This window comes from Entelurus aequoreus, linkage group LG05 (genome assembly GCF_033978785.1).
Source record: "Entelurus aequoreus isolate RoL-2023_Sb linkage group LG05, RoL_Eaeq_v1.1, whole genome shotgun sequence".
Lineage (NCBI taxonomy): Eukaryota > Metazoa > Chordata > Actinopteri > Syngnathiformes > Syngnathidae > Entelurus > Entelurus aequoreus.
In genome coordinates this window covers 20,538,876-20,560,639 of record NC_084735.1, presented here as the reverse complement: position 1 = coordinate 20,560,639, position 21,764 = coordinate 20,538,876, and the positions used below count along the sequence as shown (strand labels likewise).

The following is a 21,764-nucleotide window of genomic DNA, read 5'->3' as shown; positions in this document are numbered from 1 at the left end:
CAACCGGACATGAAGTCATGTGCAACAAACGTATCAAAGTATGGCAGTTTGAGTTAACATGAGTCAATACCAAGTACTACGGACAGAATCCGGTTGGTGCCTATCATAGTACCGAATCCGGTACCCATCCCTACAAGCAACCCCCTTCTCCCTCCTGTATTTAGTCTGTTATTAACAGTGGCTCACATGGCTGCAAAGGACAGGAGGTCAAGTCCTTCACACGTCTACATTCTCCTGCGGTGTAGGTAAACCAAGTCCAAGTGTCGGATTCAGCAGAGTGCATTCAACTTGAAACTGACCCACATTGGATCAGTGCCTCCCCCCCCCAACCTGGGGTCAGTTTCGAATCACCCTTTTCTCTCCTTGGTGGAAACGTGGCACCGCTCCACATTAAATTGTGCAAAGTAATGGGCTGTGAGTGAAGACGAGCCTTCCGGAGTCACTTTCTGAGTCACGAGCAACGATGGCAACTTACTGATCAGTTGTTTTGGTTACCCAGCATTAAGAACAACAATTGGCACCGTTGGGGAGGTTTACATTTTTTATTTGGGCATTTCAGAGCATCAATCCATCATCTGTAAGACAGCTGCTCATCCTCCGGTGTGCTTCTTCAGCATCATGGCAAGCACCACTGAAAAGGCAGACCAAACTTATTTAAAGCTTCAAAGCAGTCGTACTATAGAAACATCAAAGTAACATACCAGTCCGATTTGACATCCATGTCACGGGAAACAAACATGGAGGGCCTCCGGGGCATCACCATTGTTGTTGCACCATCAGTTTTAGGGTCACGTTCACTACAAAAAGGCGAGGGAAAAAGAAATGTCAACATTCATAAAAAGGTGGCTGGAATGTTGTGCATGACAAGGGTGGTTAAACACATTTTTCGGACTATAATATTTCTCAAAAATCGACAGTGCGCCTTATAACCCGGTGCGCCTAATGTACGGAACCATTCTGGTTGTGCTTACCGACCTCGAAGCAATTTTATTTGGTACATGGTGTAATAAGTGTGACCAGTAGATGGCTGTCACACATAATAGATACGTGTAGACTGCAATATGATGGCGGTAAACGACACCAAAACGTTAAATGTTCCATTGAAAATAAAGAACGTTATACACGGCACTCAAAAATCTGTCAAAATGTTTTAGTATGACCTTGAGGCCGCACCGCTTAATGGATAGTAGGCCCATTACGGCTACTGTCGACAGTGATACAAGTATTACTATGGTGTGTGTATAAGGACCGCAAAATGGCAACCATTATCTGGCGTTTTGTTTCACAATATTATGCAGAACCAACTTTTCTTACCTTCTGGTACCTGCTGTGTATTTGAGATCTGCATAAGTCCTGAAAATTTGCGTACGTCCGCCACTGTAGTCCGTGCCAAGGGCGTAGTCGATAAGCTTCCTCTTTTTGTACTATCCTCTTGTTATGGGGCATTTACCCTGTGCGGTTGCCATTTCTAATATAAAGTAGCGTAAAGTTCTAACTAGAGATGTCCGATAATATCGGCCGATAAATGCTTTAAAATGTAATATCGGTATTTATTGGTATCGGTTTCAAAAAGTAAAATTTATACGGAGTGGTACACGGACGTAGGGAGAAGTACAGAGCGCCAATAAACCTTAAAGGCACTGCCTTGGCGTGCCGGCCCAATCACATAATATCTACGGCTTTTGACACACACAAGTGAATGCAAGTCATACTTGGTCACACTGAGGGTGGACGTATAAACAACTTTAACTGTTACAAATATGTGCCACACTGTGAACCCACACCAAACAAGAATGACAAACACATTTCGGGAGAACATCCGCACCGTAACACAACAGAACAAATACCCAGAACCCCTTGCAGCTAATTCCACGACTATATATCGGTATCGGTTGATATCAGAATCGGTAATTAAGAGTTGGACAATATCGGAATATCGGCAAAAAAGCCATTATCGGACATCTTTAGTGCTAATTTGTATCTCACTATGGAAGCGCTAAAAACTACCAGTGTAGTGAGTCTACATAATTCACCCACTGAACTGTAGTTATTAGAGCAGGGGTGCTCACACTTTTTCTGCAGGCGAGCTACTTTTCAATTGATCAAGTCGCGGGGATCTACCTCATTCATATATATATATAGTTTATATTTATTTATTTATGAAATATATGTTTTTGTTAACAAGTTAAAGGTGTTTAATGATAATGCAAGCATGTTTAGCACATATAGTTAATGTTGTTAATTAAAGGTGCTTAATGATAATGCAAGCATGTTTAGCACATATAGTTAATGTTGTTAATTAAAGGTGTTTAATGATAATGCAAGCATGTTTAGCACATAAAGTTAATATCGTTAATAAATTAAAGGTGTTTAATGATAATGCAAGCATGTTTAGCACATATAGTTAATATTGTTAATAAATTAAAGGTGTTTAATGATAGTACAAGCATGTTTGACACATAGTTTATATTGTTAATACATTAAAGGTGTTTAATGATAATACAAGAATGTTTAACACAGTTAATATTGTTAAGTTAAAGGTGTTTAAAGATAATATAAGCATGTTTAACACAGTTAATATTGTTAACAAGTTAAAGGTGTTTAAAAATACAAGCATGTTTGACACATAGTTTATATTGTTAATACATTAAAGGTGTTTAATGATGATAATACAAGAATGTTTAACACATAGTTAATATTGTTAACAAGTTAAAGGTGTTTAAAGATAATGCAAGCATGTTTAACACATATAGATTCCTTTCTTTCATGAAGACAAGAATATAAGTTGGTGTATTACCTGATTCTGATGACTTGCATTGATAGGAATCAGACAGTGGTGCTGATAACGTCCGCATTTTCAAATGGAGAATAAAAGTCCTCCTTTCTGTCCAATACCACATGAAAGTGGTTGGTTTTTGGCATCTTATTTGTCCAGCTTCCGTACTCCTTTGTATACACTTTACAAGAAATACAATGGCGGCAAACTCCGTAGCTTGTGCACGCCAGCTTTCTGAGACTCTTATTTTGTTAGTGCAGGCAGGATGAAGCAGCGCTTTTATTGTGCAACATTGCAGTCGGTCTTTGGCGTTTTGACAACAGGTACGGTGCCAGAGTCGGTTGAAATAAAAAGTGTTTGTCGCCTTCCTGTCGGTAATTTTTTCTTAATAATGAGCTGGCAGCAGCCAGCGTCATCTCAGAAGACCCTCGGGTGCCGTGAATGTCAATCAAGTGACGTCATAGTGAAGATTTATGATCGCTCATTTTTAGGACTATTTTTTTAATGCCTGCCTGGCGATCGACTGACACACCCTCCGTGATCGACATAATGAGCACCCCTGTATTAGAGGGTTCCGGTCGGACGGTTTTTGCACTAGTGAGCCACGGATGAGAAGATGCTGATTTATTTAAAGTCGGCATGTCATTATAACAGTTAGCTCCACCTTGACACTTCTTCCACGCTACACCGCTACAACAAAGATAACGTGGAGAAGATGCTGTCGAAGGTGACCCACATAAATAAGACTGCCCACAAAACGGCGCATCCTGAAGCGACAGTCAGAAAGCAACTTGAAGATCTGTAAAACATCATCCATGCAACATTTTGACCAAAGAACCACCATTACATGTTATGTAGACCACAAGGAAGTCTTTTACATTTAGAAAAAAATCATAATATGACCCCTTCAATGTGCCTTATAATCTTGTGCGCTATTTGTATGAAAAAAGACCTAAATAGACCCGCTCTACAGCAGTGCGCCCTATGGTCCAGAAAATATGGTACTTTTCTTAGGTAGCATTTTCCAAAAATATCTACCAGAACAATAAAGAGAAAATAAGGCAAAAGGGAGAGTGACGTTTTCTGGATTTGAGCATACACAACTTTTTTAGTAGGTGATCACAACTTGTACAACATGAAGCCCCTAATCTACAGTAAGATATGTGGCATGAGCAGCATGAACAGTGTACTTAATAAAGTGGGAGAAACTTACTGCAACTGAGCAGCGAGGACGGTCACCCTCCTTCAGCTGGTGGACGCTCCTGTGGCAAGAGACACGCAGTGAGAGCCTGATAGTGACACCCCTCTATGGGTTTAAAATGATGTGTGTTTGTGTGGCTTGTATGTGTCTGTGTGTGTTAAAAAAAAAAAAGGTTATGATATGAACATGCATTACGAAAGAGTAACTGTTAATGTCGTTCATGTCAGACCGTCACACTACACCACTTTCAGAATTATCGGATCGCCGCGGCGACAATTTGGCTGGAATGTTGGTTTAACCTAATGCCTCGCGTGGGAAGGAGACTACAAAATGTGCTTCAAAAGTGCACGTACATAAAACCAGCGGGGAAGAAAAAAACATGACGCGGGTGATTTGCGTTCCAAAAAGAGTGAAGTGGTGCAGTGTGACCTGGGCGAAGTGTGAAGTACAAAAAGTGTACCATGGAGTGGAAGAGCTGCAGACAAGGTGTGCATTTGTTGTCAAGTTGCAAAGACAAATTCCTGACTAATAACATTCATAGAACTCCCTGCTTCTCAGGAAAGTACTTCTGCTTCTCAGGAAAGTACTACTGTTAACAGTAACTTGTGAAACTGCAAACACAACTGGAGCATTTTCCATGTTTGGAGGAGTAAGGGAAGACCAGGCTTCCCCCCCAACGTCGCTCTTGCAGACGTTTTAGAGAAGGGCCACTGGCGGCCGCAAGGGTGGTTCTGGCATCACACTCATGTTGTCATAGGACACGGCAAAAAAAAAAAAAAGAAAAAAAAAAGTAGTCCGACCAAAGAGGGCTGAGAAAGGAAGTGGAATGGATCACAGTGCAGACTGACTGATATGGAATGCCTCAAGGGCTCCAATTGCTGAGCAGCGTGGTCCTTCAGGGGCCACACAACAGAACACACGAGTCATTGGGACACTGCCCAACAACCAAACAACCAGATGGAAACACAACACAAACAGCTTCAGGTTGTGCAGTCGTGCACCAGTGCAGCACTTTGTCCCTTAACTCACCCAAAAATCTACAAAATCAAGTACAAATGTGTTTGTGCTGCACAATCATGACGGTTGTTTAAATGCTCACTCAGTTCTCAATGGAAAAAAATGTATGTGTCAAGGCGCTGGTACAGTGAAGAACTATTTTATGCCTGGAATTAGGCAAAACAAAAGCAAAATGTGACATATGTCCCTGCCATAAGTTATTAATGAGTTTCAATTAAATAGATGCAGATAGAGCCATCCAAACCCAACACAGAAGTGCTTCTGTGGTAGACATTTGTTTCACGCGTTGTACCTCAACTTACAAGTACCTCAATTTACAAGTATTTTGAGATACGAGCTGTATCCTTGCTTTTTGTTATGCTTAAAGTTGCGAGCATTCATTTGAGTTACGATTAAGTTGCATGCGCCCACCATGAAGAAGAAAATGCCAAAGCAAACCCTGCAACACTCACCGAACCAAAGAAACAAAAACCCTGATCGACCACAGCACCGCTATGCAGTCGGCACCAACCTAAGCAGCAGCCAGGTGCAGCGCCAGCTGATAATATCCAAAAGGCGGAGAAGATACTGATTTGTGTTTTAGCGACAGAAGCAGTCCATGAAGGCAAACTGCCGCTGTAACTAGAGGCGAATATCCAACAACCAACATGAAACTTACTTCTCCATGAATCATGGCCAAGGTAAATGCTGTGTATTATTACATTACTTCATTAAATTACTGTCTGTTTTTCTTTTTAAAATGCTTATTACATGTACAAATTCAGGTGTTTGGAGACACCAGTGCCAAGCACGTTCAAATAAAAATTTTAAGATTAAGATACAAATGTTTTGAATTACGAGCTCGGTCCTACCAATGGAGTTTGTAAGTTGAGGTACTACTGTATTTTAGTAATTTCTTCAATCCCACCAAGAGCTGTACAGGACGTGAAGACAATGATTATAGTAGACTACAACAGGACCCAGACCCAAACCGATCTAGTCATGTTGTGGGTGCAGGAGAAAAATCAGATGATAGAAGGTATTAAGAACAAAAAAATACCACATATAGGGTGCAGGTGTAGCTTTGTTTCCGCGAAGCAGTCCAGTCGATTTGAAAGCTAAAACAATGTGATGTCCGATATCGGCCTGCCGATATCGGCCGATAAATGCTTTAAAATGTAATATCGGAAATTATCGGTATCGTTTTTTTAATTTTAATTAAATCACCATAAAAAACACAAGATACACTTACAATTAGTGCACCAACCCAAAAAACCTCCCTCTTCCATTTACACTCATTCACACAAAAGGGTTGTTTAATTCTGGTATTAATATTCTGGTTCCTACATTATATATCAATATATATCAATAGTCTGCAGGGATACAGTCCGTAAGCACACATGATTGTGCGTGCTGCTGGTCCACTAACAGTACTAACCTTTAACAGTTCATTTTACTCATTTTCATTAATTACTAGTTTCTATGTAACTGTTTTTATATTGTTTTACTTTCTTTTTTATTCAAGAAAAAGTTTAACTTATTTATTTTATTTTATTAATTTTTTAAAAAAGGACCTTATCTTCACCATACCTGGTTACCCAAATTAGGCATAATTATGTGTTAATTCCACGACTGTATATATCGGTTTCGGTTCATATCGGTATCGGTAATTAAGAGTTGGACAATATCGGATATCGGCAAAAAGCCATTATCGGACATCCCTAGCTAAAACCTAATGAGATTTTAAAATCATAGCACAGTGATGTAAGTGACCAATAAATTCAGCAAAGTGGGCTGCTAGTAAGCAACAAAAAGGCTTCTACTCTGCTTTATTATTGCAGAATGCAGATAATACGCCAACGAAAAAGTGTGTTTAGAGTGCCACAGATAGGCAGGTTATCTTTATACTTCTCGTTCTGACAGAAGCAAATAATTGCGTATATTAACCAACGGCCTTGCTTGGCGGAAACAGAGCTCAGCAGCACGGTTCTAGTCTTCTGGTTCCTCGTCTGAACTTACATGAACACTGCGACAGGACCTTTGGTTATTTAAAGACGCCCTGCTTATTTCTGTATTATAAGCACCGGGAAGTGAAGGAGTACTCGCAGACACCAAGTTGAGAGTATTGTTACTGAAGATGATTGTACTATGAGTAAGCACTTTATACACAAAAAGACAATGGTTGAGTCACAAAGGAGTTTGTTACGTCTGGTCGAGTAAGCTGACCAGCGACTCAGCCGCCCATACGTTGTCACCGTGAGGCAGATATATGCAAAGTACTACATCCACGCACACACTCACACTGCAGAGTCTACAAAGCTTGGTCATGTATACACACAAGGAGTGAAGAGGATCTGCACTGTGATGCCATTCTTGACAAGTGTGATGCCAGAAGCCCTTCAAAAGAGTCACCGTTCGGGGGCGACGTGACATGAGTGAGGACAGAGAAAGAAGTTAAGTCATGGGAGAACTGTGCATCTTGATAAGATAAACATGGATGAACACTTACCTTACGGGATCCGTGTAAGCATACCTCTGGCTGCAGTGCTTTACTGTCCACTGACTGCTGCAGAACTACTCATGGTCAATGTAAGCCAATGCAGGGACTTGGACTGGGGCAGCCTGTCTCTGACAAGCTAGCTGGCTGACTGCAGCTAACGCAGCTCTCTTTGCCAAAGACATGACACACACATACACACAACAGGCCGCGCTTGGTCCCAGCTAAGGGTGGATAGGCATTCCGGGGCTCGTTCAACAGGGGGACCATGTGTTTGGTCCGAAAAAAGAGAATACAAGTTCTTCATCGTGAGTTAAACTCTCCAGGACGTTACAAGACGTCCACCAATAATTAGTCCTTTTCGAAATATATGCAGTCTCTTCCGACTTTTTCAGCAATGTTTCAAGTGTGATACACATTAGTGCGGTCACATTAGGCGGGATGTTTGCAAACCTTACGCATACACCTTTTGAAGGCGTTTAACCCACCACCCTCTTACGACTTCAGGCATGTAATGATGTAACTATGACTGTGTGCAACACATTCTTTCGCATTAGCTTTGTCTGTTATCAGCTAAGGATAGCAATTTGGCAAGCTAACACTAGCTATCATTAAATGTATAGTCCACCGTAACACAACAAATTGTTAGTTGCTTCTCTGGGCCTGCTACGAGCAACCTTTATTCAATTAGTAAATCAGAAAAATAGACACTTTATAAGCTAGCTGGTGGTGTTACTGTAACTGTGAGCAAAGTACAAACAGCCCCTTTAAGTAATTGATTTGTACTTAAGGGCCTTTATATTTTATTTAATAAATATTTATGTTGGGAGTATCTTCATTTTCCCACCAGGAGGTATACCCATCTTAGTTAGCAAGCTGGTAAAGCAGGCACAGTTTTCGGCCAAAAGCAAAACAAGCAAATGTCTGTGTCCATTACAGTATCACACAACGCATCTCCTGGCCTTACATTTGGGCCCAGTTACATGTTCTATATTGCCAACATTTAAATTCATGACTGTGGTTCAACACTAACTTTAATGAAGAGCTTTTATTTAGAACGTGTGGCTTTACTGGCTACAGAATGTTACGCTGCTGTTGCTCGAATGTTGTCGCACGGACTAGAAGTGTTGCGGTTGCCCGGGTTTAACGAAGGCTTGCCTTGGCATCTGATCGAACCCCTTCAGACCATACGACAGCGACAAATTTATTGTATGCTCTGTTGTCCGCAAGTTACAGACATTCTATGTGCATGTCATACAGTTAAGAGCCTGTTGATTGTAAACTTATGTTAATGCTACAACACATTGCATGCAGTTTGCACACGGTTTTACTGAAAGACATGAATTGTTGACCGCAGTCTACAGTGGTAATCTTTGTTGCTAAATGATGGCAAAATCGGCAAAAGATCACCCGTTTCCAAAAGGAATTAGACTTGTGGTTGTCAAAGGGGCAGAGCAATGCGTATGACATTTCCTAATTTGCACATAGGCATGATTATATATGATGTAATCATGTCATTTGCATACTTGCAAAATGTAAAATGTTTGTGGATATACACTTTGGTTCAGGTTTTAAAAAACGCATGACATCTAATGTTTTAAAAACATTTAACAAAATAAACCAATATATTGATTTTTACTTACGGGCTGTAGCTACAGGTGTTGTTGCCCAAATAGATGCCTCTCGGTGGCTGGTGGCGGATTTGTAGGCTGGAGTTAAAGTTGCCTTGGCTGAACAAAGGTCAAGCCATTAAACAGTACTTTTCAGCCGGTCTTAGTCCAAGCACGATGACCCGCCCCACTGTCGCCGATAGTTGTTTCCTATTTTGGACGAACATGAACACCAGTCGAGCCCAAGGATCTCAAAATGTATCAACGTATTTAACAAATTCAGCAAATGTCTCGAGATATTTTACTGCGCCGTCACTTTTTCTTCCAAGATTCCTTTTTCCTCATGTCTTTTTCTGTGGGAGAACAGGGGCGTCTGAGCCGCCGCAGGGTTATCATGCACACTGACACCTAGTGTACGGCGCTGTAACTACAAGCTACATTCGCAGTCCAATAAAATGAATGAGGGAGGATGGCAAAATATACCTGTGGCGGCTCGCCATTCGACAAAAGTAAACGAATGTATGGGAAACACTGGATCATTAAAACAAGTCGCCATCTGTTTAATGTTAACACATTTGGTTGTTTAGCAGTTGACGTGAAGGTGAGCACTGCTCATAGACAAATTCAATGGGTGTAAAATGACGATTGCCCAAAATGTGCCGTAAAATTGCGAAGATTAAACAAAGTTGAAAAACTGCACATAATTTGTGTGAATTGGTAGAATTTTTGTTGAACGGCATTACTGCAACATTGTGCAATCTTGCAGGTCCTGAAGCAATGTTGGCATTGTAAGTTGTAAGGAGGACTTACAGTTTGGCTTTTAAATGCCCGACGAGAAGTGTCGGAAGCTAAATTTGGTGGTCATATTTCTAAGATTGTCATTCTTTGGGGACTAATGAGGCATACTGTTAGCAGCCATACAGGTCAAGATTTTGTTTCAACATTTTTTTCTAAACTACTAACTATATTATCTGTATACCTTCTTTTTGGACTTGTGTGTAAAATGATGAAATCTAAGAAAAAAAAAAAAGTAGATCTGGAATCCTTAGAACATATTTGTTACATTACATTTACAAGGACAATTTGAATCCTTCCCAAATCTATGGTCAAACTACGTTATGAACTGAAGTCTGTGTGAAGATCAACAATAAAATAACTCGGCAGTAACCTGCAAGTCTACCACAATGTCTAAATTATTCACAACCATTAATTTGGCATTGAAATAGATGTCTAGTCAGAACGGATGACAAACGCAGGATATATTTCATAAATGTGCATGTCGCAAACATTGTTTTCTCATGTATTCAAGAACGTCAAAAGTGGAATAACCTAGAGGTTGTACAAATTAGAATTCAAGCAAAACATTTCGGGTAAAATATGAGAAAGTTTCAGGACTTCATATGCAAGACATCCGCAAATAATGTAATACTTCAATTCAGTGGATCAAATAACTTGCTTTTTCTGGATGACTTACTTCAATGAACAGCAGCCTCACAAAGAGTTAAGACAAGAGGTTACATCAAGTAAATACTGCTGAATGTTTTTTCTTAACACATACACAGATTGTATACACTTTTACTGAAGGATTGATTTGATATTATCTTTAGTTAATGACAAAATGGTTTTATCCAGCCTGAGTTAGTCATGCCTGTGAATATTTTCATTCATCCAGGTCACTGTATTATCAGGGCATTGAATCGATTGCAACTGGACTGTTGAGATTGTTTTAGAAGCGGTTTGCCTCTTGACAGCTGTCGTTTTGCGCTACAATACAGCAATGCTAACGAGGGTGCTTCGATACTAACTACTGTTGTGCTGGCAGGTCTCTCCTTGGTATCTTCTTCCACCACAATAGAGCCAAATTGTTCTTGTTGCCCCCTGCTCGAGGATGAATACAATACCATGAACTGATGAAGCCTGCTCAAAATAGGCTTTAAAGTAGGGATGTGTATTGGTAAAATGTTATTGATACTGATATTTATCAGCACTAAATGTAATGTGGTGTAAATAAAAATGTGAAAAGATGTACAAATAATTGTTAATTACCACAAGAGCATCATCATGTAACATCTCACAGCAGGGAAGTCTTATCTCAACCTGCCTTTAACAAGTCAACTAGGTTTGCAGTGCAATGTGCAAAGCAGTTGCTATGTCACCTTGTAATGGCCGCACTGATCCATTACAGAGTAGATGATTCGGCAATGCACAAGTACATTCAGCTGGGAATAATATTTATGTATGGCATTCATGTGCACAGGGCGTGACTTTACATGATATATATTTCACTATACAATATATTTAAGCAAGGTGTGCTATGCTAAGCAGCGGCTTTCACTTCAAACTGAAATTGAACTCTTTAGTAATGCCTTGTGTGACTTTGGGGAGGGAATATTGTATTACAAACTTATTTTTGGTGCCCTGTGCGTTGGGAATATTTATTGATCTGGACTAATTTGTGTATTAAATTAAACTGGTAATGTGACTCTTTATTTTGGTTTATTTTTACCAAATTATTTATCAGCGTCTACTCGAGTAACTGATTATGTTTAGTGCGGCACCTTAAGTGAATGGTGCTCTGTCGCCAGTGGTGTCAGAACTGATAGTGTGCTGATAATTGTATCATTTGTCCATAATCTTAATAGATATTTTCTCCTGTACTGACCCAACTACAATACAAAAAAAAAAAACAATGTACTTGGTATGTATCCCTACTTCAAATACAGTCTGAACGATTCAGTCGCAATCAAATCTAATACCCTGAAAAGTCGAGAATTAAAGTTAACAGTTGAGTGGAAAAACAATTTGCCTCTATATTGAAGCAATTAGCATATATGTGTGATGTATGACACCAAAAGACCCAAGTTTGCGGGTGAATAAATATACTCTAAATAGTATCAATTTCAGATTCCTGAGCCATTTTGAGAGATAGTGAGCTAACCAGTCACGTGATCGCGTGACAGACATAGCAACCGCAGAGCCTTTCCCTACCAACAATGCAAATCATAGACTTTGTGGTAGCCAATACAAACTACTATGTGAAAAAATGATGGCCCAGAAGCATATATTTTTTATCCTGAATATAAAAAGTTTTAGAAGCTCTGCTGAACAGATTCAGCTTTAGTGAAACACTTAGCATCATGCAACAGTATTGCAATGTGCTGAACAAGAAATACAAACTACAAACATAATAAAAACGATCGCTTATTGTACGATGTCTGCTCTCACATGACTGATAGGACATCCATATCTTCCCGTTTGGATCAATAATTAATCTTAATCCACACGACGAAGGGTTAAAAAAGTTGCTACGGACAATCTCTTCTGTTATAGTATGTTTGTCTCCAAAACTGGGTATAAACTGAATGTCAAGGGTGTCCATATCTTCATGTTGGGATGAATAATTGTAATCCACACGACGAAGGGTTAAAAAAATTGCTTCTGACGGTCTTCTGTTATGGTATGTTTGTCTTCCGACACCGGGTATAAACAGAATGTCACAGATGAACAACTTCTAGATTCATGGGTAAATCCTCTTATTATCCGGATGAGAACGGCTCAATGTTGCATGAGCTTTTTTATTAGTTTTAGGGCAGTTCACATCCATATATGTTGCATTCCTGCCATATTCAGTTTTATTTTATAATTACATTTAAGTCTCTCGAGTCCAGTGCAGCATAAACTATAGTTAGCGCTCGGTTAACAATACTAAAAATACTTTGTCTGCGTTGGCGCTTACAGTAACATTACTAATATTTGGTTAATTATTCAGGTCACGAGATGTAAATAAGTGTTTGCAGGTTTTGAATGATTAGTTTTGTGGGCAAAACAGAGACCACATAAGACTATTGTTAGCGGACTTTATGTATTTATTTAGGACATAGAATGCATTAAAAAACCAAACGTGTGTTCATGTCTTATATAGGGACCGTGAGTGATAGAACACCTCTTTCTAATTTTTGTATATTTCCAGTATGACTGATCTGATAACATGGTCCGAGTGCAGAAGCATTACTATTGTGACGTCAATCTCCGAAAATAGAGAAGATATTCAGAGCGGAATATTCAAAATGGCTGACTAAATTTATGGCATTTTGTGATGTTTAAATGGTGTTTTCACATACTTTGCAGATTGTTAAAATCAATTGGATATGCTTTAATGGATACAATGAAACAATTAAGCATATAAAGTCAACATGTTTTCCACTCTACTGGTACTTCAAAAGGTTGGCCATCATCTGTCAGTTTTCACTGTATATTGATTTAAATCTACATATTGTTAAAATTATTGGTACTGCTACAGATTAGGGAAAAAAAGAACCGTTTCACATCATCCATCATCCGAACTACAGGCTTGGCTTCAAAGCAACCACATCACATCTTTCACATGAGAAAATGAGGTCGTCATACCTTTTCATCATCCAAACCACTCCAACAAGTGCTAAACACAAACTACTGATCCAAGGTTACCACAGACCTAAGTTCTTGGTTTGGAATGTTCCTTGTCACCTTTAATGATGGACAAACCTGTTAAAGAAAACAAATTGCACACCACAGACAACATTCAGCTTTTTAAGCGTACACTTGGGTCAAAGGCTATTCAATAAAAACGGTCATTGGATTTATTTTACAAAAAGTAATGTAGATTAAAGAACTATAGTATGTCATAGCGTACCAAATGTTACTAAATAAGAATAGGGCAAAGTACATTGCCTGCCTACAGTGGGACCCGTTAAAAGTCGATGTTCAGCAGACTGGCTGACTCACAAAGGTGATTGTCGACATTACAAAACCGAAAACAGCCACTGCTTACGCATTTACTTCCAACTTTGGTCGGAGACATGAGGTAAATGGCTTACAATAGAATTTTAAACTAAAGTAGTTTGTCGGTTATCAACATAGCTTAAAAAGTTATGGGTGGATTTTAATGACACTTATAGAAAATGGGTTAAGAAACAAGTCTTAGATTTTGGGGGTGATCCGGATCACCATCTGGATTCTAGATTTTTTTAAAGGATTCTACAATTAGGAAATTGGGACTGGCGCGGTCTATAGTTCACATTGTTTTATTTTGACAGGGTGTCCCTGTGTGCAGGTTTAAATGCGGCATAACTTTTGACAATTGTGTTGCATTTTTCTCATGCAGCGTAGCAATGAGAAAGTTTATACTACAACACATCAACATATATAGACTAATTTATAATAGAAATTAACCCTTTTGGTGTCAAACTTTAACAAAAGCAGTCGACCATGCACATTGACATCGTTTAAGCGGATACTTCAAGTCGGTTGACCAACAAGTTGACACAAACCAGTTCAACTGTACTTTAAACACATTTTAATTATCTACTAGCACTGCAAGTAATTAAGAACTATGTCGAAGTCTTGACGTTCCTTTCAGGTTCAATTCAAACTCCACAGACAGTCTTAGAAGGCAGACTACGTGAATAGTGATCTTGCTTCAACGTAAAACTGGACTAAAACATATAGGCGTTTGACATTTAGCACTTGTGTTTAGCCAGTAGAGATTTGCTACTGTGGAATTAAAGTTACCACACAAGGCTGATCAATCAAAATGGACAAAATTCAATTATTCCTCATCACTTGTTCTAAAAAAGTTTACACTATCAAAGTAAAAGTAAAGCTTTTAACGAGGCAGCTTTTAAATGTTCTAAGAGTGTGGGCATGCAGGTAGTCCCAATTCTATCAAAGCTTTTTACCAAAAATATTTAAATTTGAGTATTCAACAACAATGTACACATATTTGTCATGCAAGTTGTTCGTGCGGTCGTTACCTACCAACCTTCCATTGGTGCTACACAGACTCCATAGCCAAATGCAGCGTCTCACAAACTAACATGACATCTTGCTGATGTTTAAATAGCGTTTGCAAATAAGTATTGATGAATCAACACTAAAAAACTACTTCCGCCACAGTCCAACACCTTTATAGTCGGTCAAACCTGTTTGGAAAGAATGTAGAGAACACACAAGTAGTAACATTTCAGGGGACAGCCTAGACAACTATTTTACTAAAAAAATTAAGACATTTGCTGGTCTTGATTTCAAGTTTACAGTTTAATTTAAAAAATATTAACCGGTTTACTCCAATGTTTGGTGCATATTTCAAAACTGGAGACTAAAAAAAAATGTTTAAAAAATCGATACCTGTAATACATCACCTAACAAATTAGAAAGACAATGCCAAGTGTTTTTATAAGACATACATAGCTGTTATTTGACAGCACGCAGGTTGTCTTTTACCAATATACTAAGAATATTCATGACTAGACCATGAATAGTCTAATATGGACAGCAGAAGAATCTTACAAATTTGCTATCCAAGTCAGAATAAATGTGTTGGTAGAACAAATTAAGCATTCAGAAGCAGAAGAAAATAAATATGCTTTCACAGTCCGGGAATTTTCTTATCAAGCAACAAGGACCTAACTTGGCAACGTCAATATGTTTGGATTAATTATTCCTTTGGAGATCTTTTCGCCTCCCTACAGCCAACTAGTGACTGGTATCAAAAAATACCGAAGCTATTTTTTTTCAAGCCGATACTAATACTGGTACCCAGTAACTTAATAGCTATTATTTTTAGCTTTAACTGTAGTTTATGAACACTTCTTTGTGCCTGGCTCTGGGGTTGCATCTTTAACAGAACAGGCATCTTTGTTGGCCTCCAATCACTGTTGGTGGTTGATAAGGTTTGATGTGGAAATCTGAGGGTGTCCCCCTCCTTGCTGAATGTGTGCAGAACATTTGGTGCAAATGGCATAAAAAATGTCTTCCACTGAAAAATTGAAGAAGCCCCACACGATTCACACCCTGTTTGGTTAAAGTGAGCTCAAGAGAAGTCTACTGCAGTTCGCCAAGTTCACATACCTGAGGTAGGAGAAAAGAAGTGTTTGATTTGCTCACCCTAACCCACCTACAGTTCAATACAGGTAATCTTGTCTCATCAAAGTTTTTTTTTCTTTAGCTGGGCTTTTTTTGGTATCGTATTTTTGGTATGATGTAGGAATGTAACAATATGAAAATTGAATGTGACCAAAATGATCAGTTATTAAAATAGTGTTGAATATGCTCAAACAGTGCTTTTGCACACATTGAAATATTTTGAACACGTTTTTTTTTAATTACTAAAACAAATACAAACTTTTAGAATAAGCCACTATTTTGCATGTATTGTATTTTTTTAATGTTGCACATTAGTTTTTTTTTAGTATTAGCATTGTATCTGTTTTAATGGCTAAGCATTTGTTTTAAATATTGGTTTGTACTTTAGCACATTAAGATTAGTTAAATGAAATAAGCGCAACAACTAAAATGTATAATTTATTATTTCTGGCAGACATTGTGGCTCCCTTCTCTTTTCGGCAGTCCTTGAACGCACCGTAAAATAATCTGTCTTGTATTGCTCAAGCACACAGTGTTGAGGGCACAGCTTGTAGGTTCAATGTGCACAATTGAAGACATTAACTGTTTCAACAGCAATGTGTTTATATTAGTTTAGATTGGGGTATGTTTCTTAATGGGTAAAGATATTACTTTATTTTGTTCTCACATTAGCATTCAAACTAGCAAGATGGCTCCACCCAGTCTGTGAATTTATCAAAGTGCAGTTGACAATAGGCCCTTTTCCACCGCAGACTCTTACAGGAACTTTACTATTTACCCAGGTAAATAAAGTTCCCCCTGTGTTTCCACCAAAAACTACCCAGGTAGATTTAGTTATTTAGGAACTTTTTTTTTTTTTTTAAGTTCCTGCCAGCTTGGTGGGACTTTTGGAAGGTTCTTGGAACCTCATCGGGGCCGGGCTGTGCTGTCGAACGCTGATTGGTTAAACACAATTGGGGGTGTTCCCAAAATGTATTTTTTGCCAGCATTACAGAATGCTCGACAACTTGTTTATTTCCCATTTATTGTCTATTTCTACTACAACAAACTTGACAATGGAGAGAAAGAAGAACGACGTGAACTTTTGACTTGCAGCAAGTTTTGTGGGGCACCTTTGTGCTGAAGAACGCTGATCAGTGGAACAATCTTGCAGTGTTTTTACTCAGCCATAGTCTTTAAACTCTATGCAGTTTAATTATTTTTTACAAATTTCATTTTGATGCGCAAATCTACGAGAAGAGGACAGACTCCTTTAAATGTATTTACGGAGGAGTATTCAGCTGGACTCGGAGCGACGACCTCAGCTGCTTACTACTCTGAAACTTTGTTGGAGAAATAGGAAAAAGTAGGCAATACAAAAGTGGAAGGAAGGTAAATTACATCAAATATTAACTGTTTACTTTGTAAAACTAGTCAGTGACACTCAATTTGTGTAGTTATTTGTCTCAACTCAAGTGAACGTGAATGTGAAATGCACACTGACATTTATCTAAATGTTTACAGCTAAAATGAACCAAAAAGAATCGCCTGACACTCATAATTTACTGAGAGGACAACTTGGACACCACAAACAAAAGCCCTGACTTTTTTATGAACAATTCGGTACTGTTTTTTATTTTATATAAATCACATCGTTTTGTATATTATCGCTTTGTATTTCATTTACTTACCTTTAATAAAATAACTAACTTATTATTGTCTGTTTATTTACATGACATCAGTGTAGAAATATACTAAACCACTCCTCCATACGTCATAAGCCTGATTTGTATAAACTACCCTGAACTGTGAAATGTTGTGGAAACGCAAACCACACTTCTACAAGAATATTTACTTCCAGGAACTCATTGTTCCAGGAACCTTAAGTTCCTGAGCTTTTGATAAAAAAAGGTCCCAATGATGGTTTTTCAATAAATTAAATTTAAAACAGGTAATACCGTTTTAATAATACTGCTTATCATTACTTCTCAAATATGATGTCATAATCAGCCTCATATTATCTGTACCTCTAAAATTAAGACTATTTAAAAATAGATGGCATAGTATAAACACAGCAGAGGAATCTTAAAACTTTGCTATCTCTAGTAAGGAGAAATACATTGATAGCACAAATGAAACAATGAAACATTCAGAAGCAGAAAAAATATGCTTTTACTGTCCTGCCATTTTCTTATTGCGCAATCCAGACAAACTCTGCAACATTAACCTGTTAAAACTGTTTTTCCCTCTGGAGAACTTCTGGTCTACCTACAGCAAACCAGTGATATACATCAGAAATATCAAGATCCTTGAAAAACATGTTTGTGGTTTATAAGTAATAAGAGTGCTGTACATGGAGACTTGGTCAAAAAGCAAAGCTTCCAATAACAGGGAAACAGTAATTTTGTGTTTGCAACAAATAAGCAAAGAGTGTGTCTTGATTGGCTGTGTGTATGGCAATACGGTCTTTAAGTTCTAAGATCCAACATCAAAATCATTACCAAGGATTCAAAATGGCTTCAGAGAAACATCCATTTTGGACTCACGTAAACAGCTGTGGTCTTAAATAATTATCTCCTTTACATAACCGTTCCAAGTGTGAGGTTTGAACACAATGAACGACATCAATAAAGCTGGGCATACACAAATCAATTGCCAATTAGGTTCAAATTCAGGTCATGGATGGATGGTGCTTGTTTTACAGCGTTCATGGGAACAATTTAAATTTTTAATTTGGTAAGACTAGATATTCCAAATGCAGTACAAGTATTCAGCCGAAATTAAAGCCTGGATTAGGTTTCTCTTTAGTCACTAGACCGCTGCTCCCAACACAGTCTTTTTCCTTCTATAGCTCTTTGTCTGGGATGACCGGGTGAGGCGCCTAATGCTTTGTAGTGGTGATTCTGTGAACGTGAGCAACCACAACTCTCGCTGACTAGCCATTTAGCTTCCTGAATAGCAAAAGTGAATAATTGTGTCTGAAGAGACATCCACATCGTTGTTGGAGCTGGAACAGCGGTCACGTTTAAAATACATGTGGCTTTTGCAGGAGGAAAAAAATAGGAAAGGCTACATATTGGAAATTGTGTATGAAAAAAAGCCCATCAAACATAGCTTTGAGGTCCGCGTTGCTGTTGATGCGACATAACAGACCTTGAGTTGCACATCAAGCTCCGCAAGAGGGCTTGGAAAAGGAGGAGCAAGTGACCCTGTAGCCTAACCCAGGCTTGAAGCCCATTACGTTGTTAGCATTTATTTTAGCTTTAACGTTCAGAGAGCACAAATGGCTAAAAAGGTCCTAAAAATCTGTAGTCGTTTGAAGCATGATCATCTACATAACAGACTTTTAAAGTCAAGCTGCGGCTGTCATGACAGTGTAACATTAGACTGACTCAAATCAATCAAATGACGTGATCACTGCATGCCCAGCTCAAAAGTTTACTTTTTCCTCAACATAAAACAGGAATATAGGAAAACTGGACAGATTAACAGAATGTTTACATGGCAAATTTACGCTCAATTTCCTGAGCTATATGAACGAGCTCTTTCAGTAAGAGTGGATTGTTAGGTATTACAAATGGATATGGACGCCCATTCCCCAGGGTACAGACCCTTTTTAGATCTAATGTCATGTACCTACCACATTTGCCACATTTTTATTTGTGAAAAAAACCCAAAGGAACAAAAAAACAACCCTATGCCGGAGCTTGGTTGTTTTTGAACAACGCAATATAAATGTCAAAAAAGGTTTGGCCAGATTGAACCCATTCGTCTTTATTGTAATATATGTGTGGACGCCAAGTGCATGGCTCAAACACAGCCATTATTCGGAAGAAAAGTTACAATTAACACTCCACGACGAATCACAACACAATACAGCTAGAAAAAGAATTACATAGGGGTCTACTAGAGCTTAAGGGCAACCTACATTTCTACTCTACTGACAATAGAAAATAAAAAATGAGTATACTGACTAAATCAAATGTCAGAATAAAACTTGGAACATTCTGAACTTAAATACAAAGAAATTTTGAGTCATCTTGTTATCGGAGAAACTATACAAACGCTGCAGAAAGGGAGAGCGTTTAAAAACGAGCTTTCTTAGCAGGACTGTCAAATTCCTCGCGGACCCTTCCGTAACTGGAGTTATTACCCGAAGCCATTCCTCTGGCACCACTCTGACCGAAGCGCTCAGTGCGCTGTGGAGGACAATTAGCCGGGGAAGCAGATCGGGTGGTGTGTGAGTGTGTTCAGTATATGTTGGAGTCAGGGCACAGTTCATGTCCACGTGGAAGCAAATACATGTATATATATGCATGTATAGCAAATGGCGTTTTTAGATCACCAAGAGATTGACAACAAAAGCAGCAGGCGACACATCCGAAGAATTCCAATATGAAGGTCCACAGGTGCCACAGGTTACATACGGAAAAGGAAGAGAGGGTAATGCTTTCGTTAGTCAGTGCCTCCCTAACAGCCATCTGCAGTGCATGGCGAGTCACGGCTGTGGTAACTAGTTAGCACATACACTATTTTAGGGCCCTATGAAATCCGCAAGGTGGAAATTTCTGAAAGAATGGCACGTCTTTAAACATTAAGACAGGGTTTGACTTTAAAAACCTAAGACCGATTTGCAAATGATCGGACTAATTGGTTATGAAAAACACAGTGGTACAACAAAGTTACTCACAGGTGAGAGGCATCGCTCACTAGGTTTGTGCCTAAAATGTGTGTTCAAAAATGTGAGCATTAAAACTTTTTGGAGTAATTCTTCAATACGTTGTTGGAATTCTGAATTATTTTGGAAAATATGGGTGACATTTGACAGAAATAAGAATAATTTAGCTAGATTTCATAGGGTCCTATGTTGAAAAAAATGAACATGGCATGACTGACTATAAGGGGTGTAACGGTACATGTATTACTGTATTTCGGTACAGAGCCTTCGGTTTAGTACAAGCAAACCAAATTCCTACATTACACACAATATAATTAAGAAGTGTTTCTTGCCTCATGCCTTTACTATGTAATCAACTACAAGTGATTTCTAAAGCCAAGTATTGGCTGCATGAGCAGAGGTCCAAACATCCATGGCATTATTACAAACTTAGGGGCATGTACACTATCACCACTAAAAAGGCGAGGTGTGGAAGCGTACAGAACACTTCCAAGATATTGTGACCAAAATGATCACGGTTAGTAAGTGTTTTATGGGCCTGTGGTATGAAATGAAATAAAAAAACATTCAAAAAATCCGAACAATTTTTAAATGTTGCAACAAAGAAAAACTTAATTAAATAAAACAAAGCTAAATACAGATTAACCTTTGAAATACATGTATGTTTTGTTTTTTTAAAACTATGCATACCAAAGTCCCCTTGCTTTCAATATGCAGCCCTTAGTGGGAAAATTTAGTCCAGCGCAGACATAACTAGACAAGTAGATAAGAAAAGTTATAAGCTGGAAGTATTAATGCTGCATTTCAGACAATAAAGACCTTAAATATACTAAAAGTCTGCAATTGGCTGGCGATCCCCGCCTCTTGCCCGAAGTCAGCTGGGATAGGCTCCAACTTATCATAGTGAAGATAAGCGGTATAGAAAATGAATGGGACATAATAAAAATAATAATTTAAAGTTAAAACTGTCACACTTGCATTCATGCATTATTTCACTTTCTTTAAAAAAAATAAAAAATAAAATTGTAATAAAATAGTTTTACGGTTTGCATTTTTACTCTTTCTGCCCAGAAAATGAACCGACCCTAATATCGAGGAACGTATTGAACCATAAGGATGTCATA

At 38.5% G+C, this 21,764-nt stretch overlaps 1 protein-coding gene across 2 annotated transcripts in view; it reads right to left on the bottom strand.

Annotated features, from left to right (window-relative positions):
- Positions 1–527: 527 nt before the first annotated feature.
- The window catches only part of LOC133650293 (splicing factor, proline- and glutamine-rich-like), a 30,894-nt gene continuing 9,657 nt past the window's right edge, over positions 528–21,764 (bottom strand). Inside the window, exons 10-12 of one of the 2 annotated variants that reach the window (XM_062047372.1) lie at positions 3,990–20,161; positions 702–797; positions 528–631 (exon numbers count right to left, since the gene is read on the bottom strand). In XM_062047372.1, the coding sequence (XP_061903356.1) occupies positions 20,048–20,161 (114 nt within the window). In that variant the 3' untranslated portion in view covers positions 528–631; positions 702–797; positions 3,990–20,047. The remainder of the gene's footprint in view (positions 632–701; positions 798–3,989; positions 20,162–21,764) is intronic. The other variant, XM_062047373.1, reaches the window with a different exon arrangement.